Source organism: Pan paniscus, chromosome 5 (genome assembly GCF_029289425.2).
Source record: "Pan paniscus chromosome 5, NHGRI_mPanPan1-v2.0_pri, whole genome shotgun sequence".
NCBI lineage: Eukaryota > Metazoa > Chordata > Mammalia > Primates > Hominidae > Pan > Pan paniscus.
Window position 1 is genome coordinate 177,308,293 of NC_073254.2, and position 23,228 is coordinate 177,331,520.

General features: G+C 42.9%; 1 protein-coding gene and 2 pseudogenes across 1 annotated transcript in view; all 3 read right to left on the reverse strand.

The window, feature by feature from the left end:
* Window positions 1–3,124: 3,124 nt before the first annotated feature.
* Window positions 3,125–3,213, reverse strand: LOC112440294 (small nucleolar RNA U13; annotated as a pseudogene).
* Window positions 3,214–3,586: 373 nt separating this feature from the next.
* The window catches only part of TMEM242 (transmembrane protein 242), a 117,367-nt gene continuing 97,725 nt past the window's right edge, over window positions 3,587–23,228 (reverse strand). Inside the window, exon 4 of the mRNA XM_034963141.3 lies at window positions 3,587–4,814. Within this exon, the coding sequence (XP_034819032.1) occupies window positions 4,716–4,814 (99 nt within the window). The 3' untranslated portion in view covers window positions 3,587–4,715. The remainder of the gene's footprint in view (window positions 4,815–23,228) is intronic.
* Window positions 10,464–11,592, reverse strand: LOC100972874 (L-lactate dehydrogenase A-like 6B; annotated as a pseudogene).

Here is a 23,228-nt window from a genome sequence, read left to right on the forward strand (position 1 = left end):
GCATCCCTGTGAAATAGGGAGTTGAGAGACTTGGTCATGTGCTGATTCCACAGATACTTTACACCCATTTGTCATAAGTCTTTGAAAACAGAACCAGAGGTGGCTCACGAGCAAGCTGAGTGCAGAGGTTTCCTCAATCCTTATCTTCTGACAAGGGGTCTTATTTTAGTTTTTATGAGATTTACTCACTAGAGTTGTCTTAGCTGCGGAACCTCTGTCCTGACTGCAAGAAGGATCTGAGTAGCTGTGGCCACCATGGCCTGATGGGAGATGGAAGGACACAGGGAGACGGTGACTGCAGGGACGGTCCACCCCCTGGTAACACTCCCCAAAGGCTCTGGATGGAGAGGTCTGCCACGTGGCCTCTGCTCCAGAGTAGGAAACACGGTGGGGGATTCAGCCCCTACAACAGGGTCAGTCGGAGAAGACAGCCAGCAGCAATAAAATAAACACATTCCCATCACCCAGCTTGGCAGAGCAAAGGAGCAAACTGCAGTTTGGCACAACTCTGTACAGACCGCCAAAATCAAGCTTTCTTTTAGAAACTCAGTTTTGCCAACTTGTCCTCTGAAGGCAGGGCATGCACGCGGGAGCGCCGGAGACTCGCCCAGGGCCGGCAATGTGGACGTCGCCTGGAGGTGTCCTGTGGAGGGTCACCTATTAGGCTGCAAACCTGGAAGGCCACTCTAAGCCTGGGGTGTCAGAGGCAGCATGAGGGTACGGTTTTTGAGTGTTTTCAGATGAGCAGGTAATAGGTGTTATGAACATGCCAAGCTTTCTCAGTTTGCCTGACTTAGCTTCTTAGGAGAGTCCATTAAGAATGAGCTTTATCCTTATGTCTTTAAGTACATTTAATACATTCACCTATTTTTTTTTTTAAAGTAAGGGATCATGCCTCATCAAACAGTAATGAAACAAAGGCCTCGAGCCAGCTTATCTAAGAAATATAAATCAAGGTCCTAAATCACTTCACTAATACTTGGGTGGGAAAGTTGAAACGCTATGTGCTTCTTGGTAGCTGTGATTCTAATTTTCTCCAAAACTGAGTTATCTGCCATCAGACAAAATTTGCTAACAGCCTCACTCATTATTACAGATTCATGTCACTGCTTGTGAGAGATGCTTGCTTTCCTCTTCTATGCTCACAAAATCGCAGCCTTGGGCAATTAATCCTGATAACACCAAGAGAGACCCAAATACTTGCTATATCATTTAATGACTCTTGGCAGAAAGGAAAAACACTTCACTTGAACACGGTATTATAAAAATATGTATTTTACTAACTTTCATAGGAAATTTAACTATTTGATGAAATGCCTTTGTATGTTACCTGATTTTCATTTGTACTTAACAATTTGTCTTAAAGATGATACATAAAAATGAGATGAAAATATACAACGTTCCCCATAAACCAAGATTTAATCTTGGAGATTAAATGTTGCCCCAAGTGAAATAGCTAAATTCAATGGATTTTAATTACTTTTGTCCCCATGGGCTCCCCGTCCCCCCACCCCCACCTTAATTTCTTCTATTTTCCCCTTAGATTGCAATGATTAATTTGCAAGTTTGGTCCCATACTATCCATGAAACTAAACAAAACATGTGACAGCCCAGATGATTCGATGCCACCTTTTGACTAAGCAGGCAAAGTGCCCTTTTTAACGCCAGCCTGTGCCCATGCCCTGACGCGAGGGTGGTGGTGGAGATGGCCCATGACCCTCTCAGCAGCCACATGCTTCCATGCCCTTGGGCCATGGTCCTCCTGGTGATGGGCTGCCGGGCGTCTTCGGAAGCAGCTCCCGTCCCCCACTTTCCACTCTCAGGTTGTCCTGAACCCACACTTTCTTGACTCTGAATATAACAGCAGCCCATGGACTCCTTTTCACAGGGCAGCAGCAACTTACCAGGATACATGTTTTCCCTTGAATGAATCCTGGGGTCTCGGAAGCCACTCCTCCCTGCCCGTGCTTTCTCTAATAGCTCTTTTGGGTGCTGAGACTCTAAGTGTAAAGCTTAACACTCACCCAGTGGAAGCAGCAGCCTTACCGAAAGCCTCCTTAATGTTGGCTTAGACAGGAAATGGAAATGGCCTGCGTTATCCATCCTTTAAAGCATTTCTAGTGCTCAGCCTCCATGAAATGGATTGCTTATAGGGAGATAATGTCTGTTCTATTCCTTTTTAAGTCTGTGAAAAATGTCATCCTGGTTAATAGGGTGATTAAAACTCTTTATGCTCCAGGAGATAAATGTGATTATGTTTGTCATACTCTACCCAAGATAAAGACAGCAAAGAAGGCAAACTTGAAATTCCATCACATTTCCTCTCTTCCATATCCAGGGACATTCAGAGCTCAATACACAGATGGTACGTCTCATAAAGAATAACATTATCTGTTCAACATTTTTCCTTTCCATTAACCAATTTAACAATATGCCTCTGGTACAAAAGGAATAGACAAATGACGAAATCTACTGATATTCAAGTTCTGACTGTGAAAAACACCACTTGAGTCATACTGCTTGTTTTCTTTTTAAATTTCCATCTGTGCATTACTTCACTTTTGCTTTTAAGATGCAATTGGAGCTGACGCTCGGTCCCTCTTTTAGGGAATTTGTCCCTGCCAGCCTCCCCTCTGCAGGGGATTCATCATCATTCTAATGGGAGTTCCCCTGCCATCGGTCAAGGACAGCAGAGGTGACGTATAAGGGTTTTGTAGACACGAGGCATGCCACTCTAGTATTAGGACACTCTTTCAGCAACATATGTCTAGGCCTCCTCTGTGCCAGCCCTGTGGGAAAGCAGAGCCCCCACCATGGCCCCTGGCTCCTTCCTAGGGCCTAGCTGCCATCAGCCTGATGTGCAGCAGCCCCTGCAGCGGTGCTGACACCAGTTTACAAGGCCCTGAGAGGGGTCCCTACCCTTCGGGAGGTTACAAGGCAGGAATCCATTAACAGAATCACAGTTAACAATGATTTCTCCTTTTAACACTCCAGACAGGTGGGCAAGTCTTTCTCCACCCAGTGGAGGCCTTTAGAAACCACTAGGCATTCTCCATCTATGAAAAATAAAACCCAGATTCTAGCTGTAAACAGTTTTAGGTAGTGCCCATTCTTTTTCCCCCCACATCAGACGAGTAAAGTGCATCGTTGTAACAAGGTTTGAGGGCCATCTCATGCACGTTGGAAACCCACGTTTATGAAGCACAAAAGGATCAGGCGGTGCCCATTCTATTCAGGGGAACCTAGATTCAGACTAATTGTATGGACGAAAACCTGTTCCTTTGGCTCCTGCCTTTCCTTCCTTTCATTCAAAGCCTACAGATCTCTTCTCAGAGGAGATTTAGTTACAAATGAAAGGCCAGTGAAGAGTTTTTGCTACCCGCATTCACTGACCAATTTCACAATCCTTTCCTTTCAGTCTTGGATTTTTAACAGATTACATATGAATTCCAGATGCTGATTACACCTGTTTCATTAACAATACAGCAATTTTAACAGGGTAACATGGTCTAGAGAAAAGTATTACATTATGTTCTTGTCATTTCATTTAAAAATCTCCCTTAGAATAAAAGGTTTCATGATAACAGAAATTTCAAATGTCCTTTATTAAACCTGATTGCTGACTAATTAGAGCCTAGGCAAGTAGGAAGAAATTGCACAACTGATATTTAACTACAGGTTTTTTCTCTGGACATATTGACATATTAAAGTATTTCTCTTCTTGAAAATATTTTAAAATACAATTGCAGTAAAAATAATTGCATGTAGACATTATTCTCCATCTGTTTTTTTTTGTAGGAGACTGTGGAAGACAGGAGGGAGTTGGGTGTGCACACAGAATTTACCCTAACAGCTTTGTTAGGGAGGTGGTCCCAAATACTTTATATTGGGACTCAGTACTCAGGTGACTTTCTGGTTAAAAATATTGAAGACGGATGACAACTGGGCTTTTTTTACTTTGACAACTGAGACAAAATGACAAATTGTCAGTGTTCAGAGATCCAGACCAACTTCTCAAAAAAATATGTTTACCCCTGATATCATCATTATTTTAGCCCAACTGTGCCTTTTGGGGTGATCACAACTCATTACTGGCTTTTTGTTTTAAGTATAAGAATTTATAGGGCCTTCAAGCAAGGGCATCAGGTAAATAACTAGCATGTGTGTGCTGGCTGTAAAGCACAGACCACATTCAGGACCCGAGAGCCACACCCACTTCCTACCATACAGGACTTACCAGGTGACTGTCACTTTGTAGTCTGGCTAATCAGAATAAGACTTCCAAGTTCTGTCATATATTGACAAGAAAGGCTCTTGAAATTCCTTTAATTAGACACATTGCAGTACTATTGCTATTAGGGGGTCTGTTTTATAAATATTTTCTTATCATACTTTTATTATAAACTTTTTTAGTACGAAATTTGCTTCAACTGTTACAAACAGAATCATTTCCTATGGGGTCCCCTCCACATAAGGAAGTTATTCCTGTAATTACTATTTTTAAATAGTCTTCTTAACTGTGGGAAAACTTTACCCTCCCCCAGCACGCACACACATACTCTCCTGTGATGAGGCCGAATGCTATCCAGTGCACTGGTTCAGTCAGCAATCTGCCCATGTTCCTGGGAGAAATCAGTCCAGTCCTTTTGCTGTCATGGTGTCTCCAGAGCCACCCCTTTCTGTAACAAGCATTTTGAAATTCATCCATGCTCATCTCATTTGGATTTCAATGTTTCCTCCCACTCAACAGCCGATTCGGAGTTCTTGGGAATTGTTGGAAATATTGATTGCATTTTACTTCGAAAGTCGTTCATCTAAAAGAAGAAAAATAATCAGTTATCAAATGTTAAAAGAAGGAGAAAAACAGCTATTAGAGATGGCACCTTTGCTGACTGGCTAGTACTTTACTGCTCACAGGTACAGAGCTAAGGAACATCAATAAAAGATAGGGACTATATATATCCTAGGTATCTTGAAAGAAAATGAAATATACTTCCTTTCTTCTTCTGAGTATAAATTTATTATTAAATAACATAAAACTTCACTCTTAGCTGGACATGGTGGCTCACACCTGTAGTCCTAGCTACTCGGGAGGCTGAGGTGGGTAGATTGCTTGAGCCCAGGAGTTTGAGTCCAGCCTGGGCAACACAGCAAGACTCTATCTCTTTAAAAACAAACAAACAAACAAACAAACAAACCACTCTTAATCTGCAAGGCAACATGTCCTAAACCGTCAACTCTCCATAATAATTATTCCCTCCCAGGAGAAGAGTGTGTATTGTTGGCTTTCGTATATAAAGATGCCACTGAGGATTGGATTTCTATCTGAATAAATAAATATAATTAGGTCATTCAAAGCTAGAATTTTAGACACAGAAATGGCAGACAGAAGAAACTTAGGAGTTTAGTCAAGAATAAATCAAGGAATGGTAGATAAACTGGAATGTTCTTATGTGCAAGACAGTGGTTTTTTTTTTTTTTTTTTTTAAATCTAGGTAGGAGTTTTACAAGCAGTTGATTTGGAATCAGAGTCACAGCAAGGGAACAAGAGATTTTTTTTTCTTTTTTTGAGGCAGTTGCCTAGGCTGGAGTGCAGTGGCACAATCATGGCTAACTGCAGCCTCAACCTCCCGGGCTCAAGTGATCATCCCACCTCAGCACCCCCAAGTAGCTGGGACTACAGGCATGTGCTAACTTTTGCATTTTGGGTAGAGATGGGGTCTTGCTATGTTGCCCAGGCTGGTCTCAAACTCCTGAACTCAAGCAATCCTCCCACCTCGGTCTCCCAAAGTGCTGAGATCACAGGCGTGCACCACCGCGCCCAGCCTAAGAGATCTTAACATGCAGTGTCACACAGTATTACAGTTTACCTGGAGCACCTGGGTCCACCTAAGGTGTACAACCCCATAAGGTGGGAACACTAACTTACGGAAGTTAGGTGATCTTTACATTGGACAGTACTAGTAACACACTCTCTGATTCATCCTGGTTAATCTATACGGTCCTCCTACGAAGACATTTCAGCAGCACCACAGTACTGCCTTCCAATTTTTTCTCATCAGCCATCTGCCAGTCATATTTTCCTAAGGATAGAGATCGCCTTGATCAGGTTTGTGAAGTACGCTGGACTCATATGCAACATGCAAGTCATTTCTTAGAGTGGTTATTTTGAGAATCAGCTAATATTTCTTTAATGTCGATGCTTATTTATTTCAATTTGAGGCTGAATCTTTACCTTGCTTCCAGATTTAGGGGTTTGAGACTTGTAAATCCTAGGCATTTACTCCTAGCACTGCTGTAAACTGTAGCACTGCTGTCAGCAGCATGGACTCTGTTCAAATCCTAGCTCCACCATTTGGGAAAGCTGCTTACTCTATTAAGCCATAGTTTCCACATATGTAGAATGGAGACAGTAATTACCTGCTTAAAGAGTTATGAGGATTAAGGATTCAGTGAGATGATGCATATAAAGCACAGCGTCTAACACATGGAAAGTGCTCAATATACATTAGCTATTATCATTGCTGTATTATCGACATATGTGTGCTATATTCCAAGAACAAAGCTCACATGGATATAAATATTATGGAATGTCTGTTAAGTACATTATTTTATAGCTATATATCATTTTAGTTTACATATTCTGTCACTGGAAGATGCGTAAGGTCTTCCTTCCGTATTACATATTGTCTGTATCTGTGCCAGCCATCTCAGACACTAATCTTGAAGACACACAGCTCATGGATGTCTCCCTCCCCACTCCCTCTTCCATAAAGAATTAATTGCTTTGTCCAAAACTTTAATATCACCCCCACTGAGGAACTTTGCATAGACTTTTGTAGTTGAAAAGCAGACATCTCTCTGGCCAGGGTTGGCAATGTGCTACCTGGTTCTTTCTCTTCACTCTTCTGGTTGAACATCTTTTACAACGAAGCCAGATGACAATTTTCAAATGGGATGTCAGATAGCCAAGACATGAACAGAATCATTCACCAGTCTCCCTTCCAGTGGTCTGGAATGTGGTCAGCTGCTGAGAAGGGAGAGGCTGGGAAATGCAGGTGAGGCCAGGGGAGGAGAGCAAGGGGCGGTCCTGCTCTCCTTCGGCAGGGTTACGTTTCCATTTCCTCCTCTTGGCCTGATTGTTTTCTTTCCTCTAATTTCTCAAATATTAAATTATTTACTTGTGCCCAGGGTCATGGTAACTGAATCACTAGAAGCACTCATATCTGAAAAGTAACTAACTAGGAATAGACGGGCCTGAGATGAGGGAAAGGAACGGAGATGGGTAAAGGGTAACCATCTATCCCTGTTCTCTAAGTTTACAGCTGTGGAAATGGAAACTCAGACATTTAAGATATAAACAGGGCCCCTCAAGTGGCTTTAGAGAATGGGCTCCACAGAAGGCTTTTCAGCTCATACTGTTCATATTACATGGACAGTAAATGAAAACCTTCACATCGTTTCCACCTATATCAATTTCTGATATGCAGTTCAGAAAAGGTATTGGTTTGACCAATGATTCTCTATACATGAAACCAACAGAACATTTCCCTGTTTAAAGATGTGCTTGAAAAGATTTAGGGGTTGAGTGCATTTAAGCAAATTTGGTTATAAAGTAAATGTACTGAATTCCTTGATAATCACAGCTACTGCCATAGAACTGACTGCCCTGTACCCCAAAAGTCTGGTGGGGGGTATGCTGGGAACTAGAGTACCCATCCAGCAACTCCGTTTCACTCTCAAGCATTTTCCAAACTGTAGTTCTCTCTTCTTTCCTCTGACCACGGAAAATTTTCCTATGCTATGAATAACAGGGTTACCCTTCCAAGCAGTGCTGCTGTGCCCTGCACACCTCCAGGGGGTGCTTTCCATAAAAACTAAGACATGAGTGGAGTGTGGTGGCTCACGCCTGTAATCCCAACACTTTGGGAGGCCTAGACAGTTGGATCACTTGAGGCCAGGAATTCGAGACCTGGCCAACGTGGTAAAATCCCGTCTCTACTAAAAATACAAAAATTAGCCAGGCATGGTGGCACACGCCTGTAGCCCCAGCTACTCAGGAAGCTGGGGAAGGAGAATTGCTTGAACCCAGGAAGTGGAGGTTGCAATGAGCCAAAAGCATGCCACTGCACTCCAGCCTGGGCCACAGAGTGAGACTCCATCTCAAAAGAAACCAAAACTAAACAAAACCAAGACATGAATGGTACTCCCCAGTGCCGTGGGCCCACCATCCTCATTTCTAAGTCCCAGTGCTTTGTGTCCAACAGTGCTGCATTGTCATAGTCACAGAAAGTACCACCATCTGAGGTAGTAGTGCTCAAATGGAGTGTCAAGACAAATGGAAAATGTATTACAAGTAATTTGTCACAAATATGGATGTTCTGTAGATACAATGGCCTTTTTAGACATTAAAACAGATTCAGGATTATGCCTCTAATAATGTTATTCTCGTTCACATAGGCCATATAGCCAGTAGGCCAGGAGTGAGGCCAACCACTGATGCCACTTAGAGAGTCCTTACTGTATGCCAGCCGTATTTCTCATTTAACCCTCCCAACAACCAAGTGGGGCAAATATCATCCCTCCTTTAAAGATATGGTGATGGAAGCTCAGAGAAACTAAACAATGTGCTCAGTGCCATGGCTGGTAAGAGCAGATCTGACTGCACAGCCTATGTGCTTACTGTGTATCCTGCTTGAATATGCACAGGGGACACTGCTGCACATTTACCATGCATGTCTTGGTAGGGGAAAAACACTTGAAAACATTTGGTCTAATATACAGTGTGCTGAAAAATTACTTAAAAGCCTCAGGTTATGTCCCCAATTTAATTAATTTCAGAAAGTCCTTAAGCATCAATTCCAATAAATAGGCAGTTGTTGGAATTACAAGCTCTCAAATTCCGCAGCTGAGCTCTCAAAAGCTCCTAAAACCGCCTAGAACTGAAACCACCACTCTTCTCTTCCCACTTTCAAGGAGCCCAGCACATCAGTGAGTCCCATTATATGACACTGCTTCCTGAGAAATCAACATTTCTAGATGTTTTCAATAAAGCAGTATGGGAGTTCTGGTCAGGGTAGAAAAGGGTCAGTGTTTTGGAGGATCACCGTCATGCTTGATAAAATTCAACTAAGCAGGACTGGCCTGGTTTAGAGGGCAGATACTGATATTTTCACTTTTGACTAGTTTTGTTGCTATCCACATGGATCCTGAGATGAAATGTATTTGAACATACCGTATTATTAAATATTCAACTGCATTAGGAAAGCGAATGTGAATTTTTACATCTCAGCTTTCCATTTTCTAAGCTACTAATCCTATTATTTAGGTAAATGTCAGACAAACATTTTTACTTTCTCCCCAACTTTCACTGTATCACATGCATAAAGTCCAGAATCTGTAGTAAAGTCAATTGATTTAGAAATACAAAGCACACATGTAACTTTCTGAGAAATACAATCCCTGAAGTATGCATCAAAATGGCCAATTTTTATGACAGTAATTAACAATCAGGCACAAATTCAAAAGCAAAAACTTTCTGTAAACATGAAATAAACTGAAGAGCGGAATAACCCAGGAGCCTCTTAGAGCCAGGGCCACTCTGAAGCTAAGATCCAGCTCAGTAAGAACAATTTCTAACATGCTTCTTGATTTAATGCGCTAACAGGTCAGGTTCTCAGGAGCAATTCTAAAATGATTTTTACTCAGTCAGGCTTTATTTTTAGTAACTGCAAAATTTACTTTCCCGGCCAAACAAACAACAGTAACTATACCACCTCTGACTGTCAAGCCTCTTTCTAAAAGCTTTCTGAATTACTGCGTTAAACATTTTATAACAGCTACCATCAGATCACTATTTTCATATCTTAACCAAATGATCCTGCTTCACTGGTGTGCGCACATACACAAGTGTGTGCGTGTACACACATGCCCAACATGCAGCTGCAGTCCCCACTTCATGTCTTTTTAACGACCCAGCTGAAAGGCCGTCCCAGAGGAAATGAAGGTGGTTTCAAGATGGGTCCATTATAAAAAATACCTGTATGTATATACTTTTATTTTTACACTGTAGAGGAAGTTACCACTTTTTTACAGCATATAAATGAACATAGGTATAAGCCAGCAAGAAGAAAGCATGTATCTAATGAAAATAATCAGAATATCTAGAACACAATAAATACTTACATCCTACTTTTTGGGAACCAAATGCCAACTACATATATAACAAGGCAAGTGCTGCTACATCAGGGGTACCAAAAACATTTTCTTTAGGAATTGTAAATAAGTATCACCCAGCACCATGATGCTAAATAAAAGAGCTGGAGGACTAAATAAATAGGTAAGTCACTTTATCCACTTTCCTGTTTCCATATTTTAGGAATTTAAGTTTATTCAAAATTTTGATATATAACCCTATATCTATGATCTCTTCAATAATTTCAGAATGGTAGTTTTAGACAACTTTAAAGCTTCAGTTCCTTCTGAATTTCTCAAAGTGTTTTTGCACTCTCTTTCAGGTGGGCCTCCTCTTCAGGGGTCAGCTTTATCTTTATAAGGTTGGTAATACCATCCTCTCCCAGGACACAAGGAATATTGAGGAATACTTCTTCATCTATTCCACAGAGACCCCTAATGATGGTGGAAACTGGATGTGTTCTCCTAAGATTCTTCAAAATACTTTCTGTTAAATCAGCTACAGATAGGCCAATGGCCCATAAAGTATAACCTTTCATTTTAATAATCTCATAGGCACTAGCAATCACTTGTAGACATTTTTCCATTGTTCAGGATCTTTATCAGTTCCTGTATCAGAGTTCAGATTCTTCAAAGGGACACCAGCTATGTTCACTCCACTCCATACAGGAACACTTGAGTCTCCATGCTCTCCGAGGATCCATCCGTGGCAGTTTTCAGAGTGGATACCAAGCTTTTGTCCAATCAAGAAACAAAAACGAGCAGTATCCAGATTACAGCCGCTTCCAATAACACGGTTTTTGGAAAATGCACTCAACTTCCAGGCTACATAAGTTAAGTTATCCACTGGATTGGAAACAATAATCAGCTTGCAGAGGGGGCTGTACTGGACAATACCGGAAATCATTAACTTGAAGATGGCCACATTTCGCTGGACTAAATTAAGGCGTGTTTCTCCCTTTTCTTGACGTGCACCTTCTGTGATAATCACTAGGCTGGAGTTTGCTGTGACAAGGTAATCTTTGCTACAAACAATATTTGGCATTTTCATGAAAGGGCTGCCATGTTGAAGATCCATTGTCTCACCCTTCAGTTTGCCTTCATCAAGATCCACAAGGGCAAGTTCATCACTCAAGCCTTTTAATAAGATGCTGGTAGCGCAGGCCATGCCCACCGATCCAGTTCCTATGATGGAGACCTTACTGTGATGAGCGGGCTCCTCGGAAGTGAAGCGCTCAACAAGCTCACTCTTCACAGGGGTGAAGAGCTCACGGGGGTGAAGAGCCAGGCGCCCTTGAGCGGCATGCGCGCTGCCTGACTGGGACACAGGGACAGGAAATTCGCTCCTGCCGAGCTCACTCTCCGGCTGGCCCGCACAACAGACACGGTCCAACTCATGGCTGCTCACTCAAGAAATGGAGGGAGAGAATGGAAAAAAACTGCTGACCAGGACGTCGCAACGCCAAGAGAGCCATTAGCAGCACCTTCAGCCCTCTGTGGCGGGTGCGCAAGACACGCCCCCTGGCCCTCTACTGCGGCTGCGCGGGCCTTGCCAGCGCCTTCAACATGTACTTTCCGTTGGTGCTGAGACTAAGGCAGTGAAGGGCTGCTTCTCGAGCAAGTGATTTCTGGAGTTAGCTTTACAAAGAGTATTCTCATCGATAGTTGACATGCTTAAGAGGTTAACCCAGATCCCTGGAATTACTAGTTTTCTATTTTTAGTATGAATGCCAAGGAAAAATGCTTCTATTAACTACGGATGAAAATCAGGTTACATCTTCTGAACCGTGACCCTGCCGGGAAGGATAGGGCGCTGTGCTTTGCATACGGGTGGTTGCCTGCACCATCTCCCAGTGTCCCAGAAGTGGGCTCCTGCTATCTGGTGTATGGCGCCGGAGGCCTATTTATAAAGGATCCCACTGCCTTGGTGCCAGTTATGGCCAGGACCCACACTGGGACAGTCAGCAGGAGCTTGAGCAGGGTAGGGGCCGGCTGGGAGTCATCCCATCACTAAAAACTCACCAGGTGAGAATGCTATTCCTTTCTCATGCTGGAGGAAAGCCTTTGATTGTGCGTCCCGAAGAAAAACGACTTCTCAGGTAGAAAGTTGGCAATGCAGCCCTCAATTAAAATGAGGATATCTCTTAAAAGTCCTTAAAATGGCAAGTTTCAACCAATGCATAAATCAGATTATTGACCAAAGTAGTGAAATAAATGATCTAGTACAATGTGGCATCAGTATGCCTTACTTCTTCAGCATTTCTCTGGGCAATCTTAAGAACTAAATTCCCTTACAATTTCTGAGGAGGTGTCAACTTCACATCTGATGAAATGCATACCCTAATAAGCCCGATAAATTACAAAAGCTCCGATAAAAATGATGGCACTTTCTCCTCACTTATAAACAGCATTCTGCCCGTGTAATGGTTCCTCAAAAGCTCTCCCTCTTGTTTTATTTAAAAGCAGTGTGCTCTTCTGGAATGGGGCCCCTTGGTACATGTAGCTCCTCATGATCAGCAAAAAAAAGATTTCCGTTTTAGAATATTGAATGCTGACAAAATGAATACTTTATATTTGGACTTGAAAAGCTATTACTTTTTTTTTTTTTTGAGACAGAGTCTTGCTCTGTTGCCCAGGTGCAATGGCATGGTCTCAGCTCACTGCAACCTCTGCCTCCCAGGTTCAAGCCATTCTCCTGTCTCAGCCTCCCGAGTAGCTGGGATTACAGGCACCTGCCACCACACCTGGCTAATTTTTGTATTTTTAGTAGAGACGGGGTTTCACCATATTGGTCAGGCTGGTCTCTAACTCCTGATCTCAGGTGATCTGCCCGTCTCGGCCTCCCAAAGTGTTGGGATTACAGGCATAAGCCAACGCGCCTGGCCGAAAAGCTATTCTTATTTGTGCCATTGAAAGGCAGTCCAGGGCTGGATGCAGTGGCTCACACCTGTAATCCCAGCACTTTGGAGGCTGAGTTTGTGGATCACTTGAGGTCAGAAGTTCGAGACCAGCCTGGCCAACATAGTGAAACCCCATTTCTACTAAAAATACAAAAATTAGCCGGGCGTGGTGGTGTGTGCCTATGGTCCCAGCTACTCGGGAGGCAGAGGCATGAGAATTGCTTGAACCCTGGAGGCGGAGGTTGCAGTGAGCCAAGTTCATGACACTGCACTCCAGCCTGGGCGATAGAGCAAGACTCCGTCTCAACAAAAGAAGAAAAAAGGCAGTCCAGGAGGAGAGGAACAATAAGCAAAGGAGTTGGTGAGGGTGGGAAAGGTGTGCCATCAGCTGAGTTCCTGACATCCTGTTTCAGGGTGACCTCCTGGCCATGTTTTCCCTATCAGTAAGGATCAGATACCCCGTTCAGATGACAGAGCCACAAACCAAATAGTAAGGGCACTAGGTACATGAATCCTCTTAGCACTGGTGGTCAGATTTTTGGTTAACATTTGTCAAATTAAAAACTGCAGTTTTAAAAGGGTCATCTTTATTTAATGGTGGCCAATGTTTTAGAGGAATCCTTTAAAAGCAACAATTTTTGATAGCTGTCATTTCTTTTATCTCAGTCATAACTTGAAATGTTTTAACCTGGTGACTGTTCCCACCATCCACCTATAATGATTCCTTTCACCAGTCAAGTCATTTTCCAAGATAAGTGTTGTTGAACATGAAATTCAAGGACATAAAGACTCTTCGCTGGATGGCTACTTTCTATAGTCATTTTCTTTCTAGCGTTTGAACCTCTTCAGAAATACAATCTCTATAATAGCTGCCTCTTCAGTTTTTCCCCTTAGCCACAACTAAATCAATCTTGAGGGGGGAAAAAACTGTTCAAAATAAAAACATACCAAACAAAGCAGCTTTTTTATTTACAATAAGTCTTGAGATAAAAAAGGAAAGCACTAACAAAGACGAAGAGATGTATGTGACCTCCAGAGCACATTTAGGTCTACTCAAAGATGTGGAAAGCCAAGTATAGCTAGACAGCTCCCTAGTGACTTCCTATCTTAGGTGGCTCATTATTCCTTCTGAATTGAAAACCTGACTCAAATTATCTATTCAAAACGCAGTACAGTATTATAGCTAATGGCAGGATTACACCTCAGTACTTTTGGTTGTACCACTTAGGAGGGAGGAAGCAGGAAATGAAAACAACCAGCAAGTCCCTGGGCCAAGAATGGCTGCCACTAAGTCACTGTTCCTTTCACCTGGACTCACACCCAGCTCTCAAATCCTCCTTTTCCTCTCTGGGAGTCCAGTTCTGATATTCCATTCTCTCACCAATCTTTGCCAATCCCCTAAGCAGAACTGGCTTTCTAAAAGCCTATGTCACCATTGTACTTTGTACCTCTCTCCATTAGAGGATTTATCACACACAGTTAAATGTAAAATACTTACGAATGTGCCACTGCAAGAAGGATCACCTTTTATTTACCAGCATATCCCTGTCCTCTAGAACAGAGCTGGGCCCACGAATAGGGATTTGGTAAATGTTGTAGAAAAGAATGAGGAACTGTAGAGCTGAGTGAGTAAGGCTGGGGAGTGGGCTAAAAGGTGAGAGAGACAGAAAGGCGGGGCTACAGACCCCACCTAGAGAGAGTTCTGAAAATGAGGGTAAGTAAAATGGGTAGGTGGCACCCACTGGGGCATCTTCAGAAAGTTGATGCATATATTTCAAGTAAAGCTTTGGATAAGCTAAAAGATTTTGTAGCTATTTTCAAAGCCAATACCCACTTTTACCAAGTTAAAACATTAAAAAACAAAACAAAAACAAAAATCTATTACAGTGTTAGAAATGCAGTAAAACAAATATGCAGTGGCAGAGAAACTATTTTTATCCTTTAAAGTTATTTAAAATGTTCTGTTCTTTGGAAAGCTTTAAAAAAATAATCAGCACACAGAACCCTTGGTTTAAGGGGGAAAAAGGGATAAAATGAAAGCAGTGTTAATTATTATAAGCTGATCTGAAATAGGCCATAAACTCACCAGCATGAACACAATTATTTTGAAAGTCTTCTTTGTGATTTGAAAAATCATAGAATGCAAATTGTAGTTTTAAAATAAATTAGTGGGCTCTAATTCTATTGCTCAGTAATTCTCATGGTGGCGGGGGGAGGGGGGGTCTCTGCAAATCCCAGCACATGAAAATATTTTATTTTGTCAGCAACACTGGGAAAACTGGAGGAAAGACAAATAGAGGGCCACAAAGAATAGAATAAAGGCAAAAAGTCAATTCAAAGAGCAATGCTGGGATCAACTTCCTGTTTACGGTATTTAAATATGAAACGAATTGGCAAGGTCTTCTAATAAATAACCCCAATCACATTTTTGTTCTTTGAAAGCAGCATCTTATACATAATTTCTGATGCAATATAAAAGAGCCACTTGTGTTAATCATTAAAAAGGAAAACTTATAATGTGGCATAAAACATGGAAAGCAAAGAAATTAAAATTCATTAGCCTGGGCGCGGTGACTCGCACCTGTGATCCAAGCACTTCAGGAGGCAGGTGGATCACTTGAGGTCAGGCATTCCAGACCAGCCTGGTCAACATGGTGAAAGCCCGTCTCTACAAAAAATACAAAAATCAGTCGGGCATGGTGGTGCATGCCTGTAGTCCAGCTACTTGGGAGGCTGAGACAGGAAAATTGCTTGAACCCAAGAGGCAGAGGTTTCAGTTAGCCAAGATTGTGCCACTGAACTCCAGCCTGGGTGACAGAGGGAGACTCTGTCAAAAAAAAAAAAAAAAAGAGAGAGTGTGCCACTGAAATGAAATGGTAGAAGTGATGTGATCAGATTGCATTCAATAAATACTTACTAAACACCTACAATGCATTAGGCAGTGTTACAGGTGTGAGGATATAACAATGACCAAGATAAAAGAGGTCTCTACCCTCAGAATTTACATTCTTTTTGTGAAGACTGATAAAATAAGACAATGGTCAATATCATCTCGTTTTGCAATAGGCGTTACAAAGAAAAGAAAATAGGATAATTTCAGAGAGTAACTGGGTGGTGGGAATGAAGACATCTGGAGAAGCTGCTCTGAGGAGGTAAATTAAGTTTGAGTTGAAACCCTGGATAGCAGCAAACAGCCAGCGATGCAAGGACCTGGGGAAGGAGTTTCCTGGGCAAAGCTAGAGTAAAGGCCCTAGGCAGGAACAGCCCTGTGTGTTGAAGGAATAAGAATGCTGGCAGGGCTGGAGTGCAGGGGGAAGAGGTGAGGCGGGCAATTGTGGTGGCTCAAGATGAGGTCACTGAGGTTGGTGGGGCTACATCATGTAAACCTTCTTCAACAGGCAGCCACTAAAGGGTTTTAAATAAGGAAGTAGCATGATCTGACTCACATTTTTAAAATATCTCTGGCTGCTGTGTGGAGAAAAAATTCTAGAAGGAATAAGGAAGAGGCCGGGAAACTGGACAGGAAACTCTTAAAACACTAGGCAACAGAGGAATGGATGTGGAGAGATGAAGGAGGCAGGCGGTGTTTAGCGGCAGAGCTGACAAGCAGGACTTGCATGCATCAGATGAAGGGAACCAAGGGAAATGAGAGAATCTAAGAGGATTCTCACTTGGGTTTTTGGTTTGAAGTGGAAGGATGAGATGATGGTGGCATTTACGGAATGGGGAAGACCAAGGGAGGAGCAAGTTGGGAATAAAGTGAGGAAATCAAGTGCTCTAGTTGGGACATGGGTCATGTGACACGCCTATGAGGGCGTGTCATATTGTGAGGGCACACAACATGAAGCAGAGACGCCGATCTGAAGGTCAGGGCTGGGGCTATATATCTGGACGGCATCAGATAGTACTGTTTGTTTTAAAGTGGCAGGGACTGGAGGAAAGAGCCAAGGGGCGGAGGATAGATGGAGGACAGAAGAGTTTAAGTAGGAGCTACTGGACACTGATGTTAAGAGGCTGGCCAGGGGAGGGGTTGGCACAAGAGACAGGCAAAACGTCCAGTGAGGTGGAAGGTAGCTCGGAAGCCACAGTGTTTCAGGATGGAGGGGGGGCTCCATTGTGCCAAATGTTGCTGGGAGGGCAAGTAACAGAGGATAAAGTAAGATCTGGCAACAAGGAGGGCACTGGCAACCTTAATAGCAGTTCCAGTGCAGCGGTGGGGCAAGGAGCTGGACTGAGAGCAGGAAGGGGAGGAAGTGGAGGCAGTGACCACAGACAACTCTTTCGGGAAGCTTTTTGTGTAAAGGGGAGCAGATAAATGGGCTGGTAGCTGGAGGAGGCTAAGGAATATCTAGAGAGAACTTCTAGAGGTGGGAGAAACTAGAGCATGTCTGTACACACCACAGCAGAGAAGGAACATGTCACAATCAGCTAAGGCTGAGGATAATGACGGGAGCAAGGTCCCTTGTAGATGACGAGGGGCAGGATCTAATGCCCAAAAGGCAGGGTGGGCCTCTGACAGCAGCATGGACCTTTTATCTCTGGTAACAGGAAGAAACGCAGTGTGCGTGTTAAGTGCAGAGAAGGTGAAGGCCAGAGTGCTCTGGCAGAAGGGCAGAGAAAGGGCTGCAGAGAGGCAAGGCGGGAGGCAGGGAGAACAGAGACAGCTGTCCGAATCATCTTGGAGCAAGAAGGTGCCATCAACTATAGTGGCTGTGGGGGTCAGGGAAAAGCAAGATGTGGTGACTGATTAGATGCAGGGGTGAGACAGAGTGTGGTCAGGAATAGCCACCTGGCTTTTCTGTCTGGGCAGCTTTGTGGGTGATGCTGCTATTCACGGGGAGAATGACTCAGGAGTAGGTTGTAGTTGGGGACAAATGACAGTTCACTGAGGGACACATGGGATGCCTGCAGGACATCCAAGCACCTGTGTCCAGTCAACTGGGCCCATGAGCCTAGAGCTCAGGGTATAAATTAAGGCATCAGAGTGGCTGGAACCTGTGAAGAAGAGATGAGGGGAGGAAAAAAAGCACCTTAAGCATAACTGGGTAAAATAAAGCAGCACTATTTCACAAGTAAGTGGGACAGTCGGAAGTTACAACAGCCAAACTGGAATCGAGAAAACTCATAAAAAGAATAAAGGAAGAACTATAAAAGCCTAGAATCTGTCAGTATAAGAAGCAAACAATAAATGATAGATCTGAGTCACCAAGAAAAAGTTACATGATAAGTTATGTTCAGCACAATTTACATAGTGGAAAAATATATAGCACATTAGAAAATGATTTCTTCTTAAAATTGTCAGAAACATTTCAGGTAGAAAAATCCATTTGAGAGAACATCATTTTCTGATATACTGGTAAGTGAATACTTACAAACTGTACATATCAACTATATATTAGTGTAATACTGTCCCACAGTTTTAGATATTTGTAAGTGACTAATCAATCATAAGTAACTTTTAAAACGGAGCTTGAGGGGGAAGCAAATGATATCAGGTCTCCAGTCCACAATGCTTTATTTAGAGAGATCTGCTCATGTGTGCCCAATTTTCTAGGCTCAGTCTAAGAATTAAGGACAAAGAAAAAGAAAACCCAAGTGAAATCTAGGCTGCCTTCCTCCTGTGGGATACGGCTGGGAATATTATCGAGGTGATGAAGTCTGATCTGTGTCAAGCCTCAGAACAAAAAAGCTTTTATGGCAGAGCTGATTTGTCCCAGTCCTTGTCGCACATTCCCACTTGATAAAATGCTTGGGGTGCTATTTTACTTATACAAGGAAACAGGTGGGTTTGAAAGAGCTATTTTGGAAATATGCCAAAACAGCGGATTCCCCTGCTTGGCTTTTTAAAAAAGTACATTGGTCATTATCTCCCATCTTAAACTGAGCAAGTCCCTGTGATTCGGGTTCTCTGTCACCAAACTGCTTGTCCACATATGCATCAAGTGCCTCTGTCCACTACAATGTTAAACCTATTAGAGCTGCAGTGGAATGGGGAAGAAGAGTTATAGAGATGTTCTTGTCACCTCTGACTTGAACCTATTCACTGATGTGCAGTGCTACTTCCAATTCATTTAAAAATGATTCCAGGAAAATATTCCCCAGTCCTCAAGCTGTTTGAAGGCCCAAGAGTGTGACACATGGAACTACCTCTGCAGGATCGTGATGACTGTTCTGAGAGTTCTAGTGAGCACTATGAAGAAGTGGAAACGAGGCCGAATATGCTGACGTATGGTAATCAGAATAAGAAATTGAGGCTTGCTTCCTGGGGGCAGAAGCTGGTAGAGATCTCTGGAAGCACTGAAATTAGATTAGGCAAGGAGGCAGAGGGAAATGTTTCAGCCGCTTCTCACACTTCCCCTACAGATCCCTCAGAAGTGGCTGCCATTAAACAATTGGCCAGGAGACTCAGTTTTGTTTTTAATGTTTGATCTAAGCCAATGAAAGTACATAGCCCTTAAAGTCTATTTCCCTCCTTAGAGATCATCAAAGTCAAACATTTCTAGGCTTTTTCACAGTTTTACTATTTACATATGGGGTTCTAGCAGTCACTCTACAATGCTGCTTCATTTGAGGTGAATAGGTAAAAATAATGCAGGAATAAACGTACTGATAAGAGAAACACCAAACTACCAGTGAAACTTAAATTAGCAAGGAGCCAAAAGAAATTTGATTGTAATTATTAGCTAAGGCCCTCCAGTTGGTCATAAGGTTACTAAGAAGTGAGCCTAAATATTATCATAAAAATTATACCTAGGAGCAGCTACAAAAAAGAACTGGAGAAGATAAATATTATCAGAGCACATCCAATACTGTCCTAGAGGAAAGATACAATATTACTTCCCTTAAAGATTCTCTAATAGGAAAGTATAATGTCCATTTATAGAGACATATTTAAAATATATCTGTTTTATTTACATGTTTTACTTTTTGTTTTTTAAAGAAAAGGAGGTCTGGGCTCTTGAAAAAGCAGCAATGTCTATCACCAGAAGAGGAGGCAAGACGGGGCCCTGGAAAGCTGTGCAAGATGCCAATCAGAAATCACTTCCATAAAAGCCTTTCTAGCAGCAGGGACTCAGGAGAGATACAGGAAGAAAGAGAGTTGGGGGTGGGGGTGGATTATTTTCTATCAATCAGATTGGCAAAAATTTCAGAGTAATAGAAGCCACTCAGGGCAAGGATCCCAGGAAACTTTTATGCAATTTGTATAAACTTTTCTGGAGGGCTGGTTAGCAACAAATATCAAAAACATTTTAAAAATGCACTTTGACTCAACAAACAATAACATCTTTTGTGCAAGGAGATGTATGCCTACAGGTTCCCTATGGTATTTAATAGTGAAAAATTGCAATCTAAATGCCATTGGCAGGAGACTGATTAAATAGATTATAATATACAATAGGGTTCCCTATAGTGATTAAAAGTGATGGAGATTTATATACTCTGCTGTGCAAAGATGCTCCTGTGACTGTTTAGTGAAAAAAGATTCCAGAGTAGCAGGCAGTAAAACAGCATTTCTATACAATCCTATGAATATGCCTACACAAGATGGTCCAAAAGGATATTTCTAATGTAATTATGATTACAACTTAGTAGGATTTCTGGTGATTTTTGTTTTGTACTTTTCTACATTGATTTTTTTTTAAACGAGTACATATTTTTATTAAAAATACCCAAGGTTGTCTTTTTTTTTTCTGTTTTGAATAAAAAGGTCCTCAATATATATACGAAGATAAATACTGTTTTTGTTTGTTTTTAAACAGGGTCTCTGTCAACTAGGCTAGAGTGCAGTGGTGTGATCTTAGCTTGCCACACTCTCAACCTCCCAGTCAGGTTCAAGTGCTCCTCCCACACCTCAGCCTCCTGTGTAGCTGCGACTACGGGCACGTGCCACCATGCCCGGCTAATTTTTAAAATTTTTTTGTAAAAACAAGGTCTCGCTATGTTGCCTAGGCTGGTCTCAAACTCCTAGACTCAAGCAATCCTCCTGCCTCAGCCTCCCAAAGTACTGAGATTGCAGGCATGAGCCACCGCCCAGCTAACAAATACTTCTTATCCCATGGTAAAGGGGTAAAAAAAAAATAAAAAACTCCCTTCATTTATACATTAATTTTAAAATTTAAATAACTGGACAACTTAAAGTATTTCACAATAAATAAGGACATTTTCACTGATGGTTTTTTATTACAGTTGAGGTTTCAGCTCCTGTGAGGACAACAGCTATAAAATATCTGTAAATTCCTACTATACTAGGCATCATGAATGCATTCTCTAGAAGCCCCATTAAAGGTTAGCAATGGTAATTCTGCCAGTCCTTTGAGATAACCACCTCCCCACAAACATAGAGCACAGGTCCACACACATAGCGCATACTTCCTTGATAAAGTTCTAATCATACCAACTAGGAATTATTTAGATATTTAATGTTTCTCCTTCTAAGGGGAGAAAAAAAGTCAAGGTAGTCTAGCTATAAATAACCTAAACCTCTTCAGAATCCTTCAAGTATCAACACCTACTATAAATAATAAAAGGTAAAAAAGTTTAAAAGTCACTGCTCTTGAGTCACATCTAAATAACTATGTAAACAGCAAGGCTTCTTTTTCTTGATAGTTAGGGAATTGCCACCCAGTACAAGAGTTCCTTAAAGCATTTGCTTCAACTATTCTCCAAACTTAAACTATCATTCCTGATAAAACAATCGAATCATAGCATCCCAGTGTGCACTCACCTGGCCTCATCATAGTGTCCCAGTGTGAACTCACTTAGCCTCATCATAGTGTCCCAGTGTGTGCTCACCCGGCCTCATCATAGTGTCGCAGTGTGCGCTCACCTAGCCTCATCATAGTGTCCCAGTGTGGGCACACCCGGCCTCATCACAGTGTCCCAGTGTGCACTCAACTAGTCTCAACATAGTGTCCCAGTGTGCACTAACCTACCCTCATCATAGTGCCCCAGTGTGGGCTCACCTGGCCTCATCATAGTGTCCCAGTGTCCGCTCACCTAGCCTCATCATAGTGTCCCAGTGTGCACTCACCCGGCCTCATCATAGTGTCCCATTGTGGGCTCACTGGGCCTCATCATAGTGTCCAAGTGTGCATTCACCTGGCCTCATCATAGTGTCCCAGAGTGCACTCACCCGGCCTCATCATAGTGCCCCAGTGCGGGCTCACCCGACCTCATCAGTGTCCCAATGTCTGCTCACCTAGCCTCATCATAGTGCCCCAGTGTGCGCTCAGCTAGCCTCATCATAGTGCCCCAGTGTGCACTCACCTAGTCTCTTCATAGTGTCCCAGTGTGCGCTCACCTGGCCTCATCATAGTGTCCCAGTGTGCACTCACGCGGACTCATCCTAGTGTCCCACTATGCGCTAACCTAGCCTCATCATAGTGTCCCAGTGTCAGCACAGCTAGCCTCATCATAGTGCCCCAGTGTGCACTCACCTAGCCTCATCATACTGCCAGAGTGTGCACTCACCTAGCCTCATCATAGTGCACCAGTGTGCACTCACCTGGCCTCATCATATTGTCCCAGTGTGCACTCACCTAGCCTCATCATAGTGTCCCAGTGTCCGCTCACCCTGCCTCATCATAGTGCCCCAGTGTGCACTCACCTAGACTCATCATAGTGCCAGAGTGTGCACACACCTAGCCCCATCATAGTGCACCAGTGTGCACTCACCTGGCCTCATCATATTGTCCTAGTGTGCATTCACCTGACCTCATCATAGTGTCCCAGTGTGCACTCACCTGGCCTCATCATAGTGTCCCACTGTGCGCTCACCCGGCCTCATCATAGTGCCCCAGTGTGCCCTCACTCGGCCTCATCAAAGTGTCCCAGTGTGCACTCACCTGGCCCCATCACAGTGCCCCAGTGTGCATTCACCTAGCCTCATCATAGTGCACCAGTGTGCACTCACCTGGCCTCATCATAGTGTCCCAGTGTGCGCTCACCTAGCCTCATCATAGTGCCCCACTGTGCGCTCACCTGGCCTCATCATAATGTCCCAGTGTGCGCTAACCTAGCCTCACCATAGTGCCCCAGTGTGCGCTCACCTAGTCTCACCATAGTGCCTGAGTGTGTGCTCACCTAGACTCATCATAGTGCCCCAGTGTGCGCTCACCTAGCCTCATCATAGTA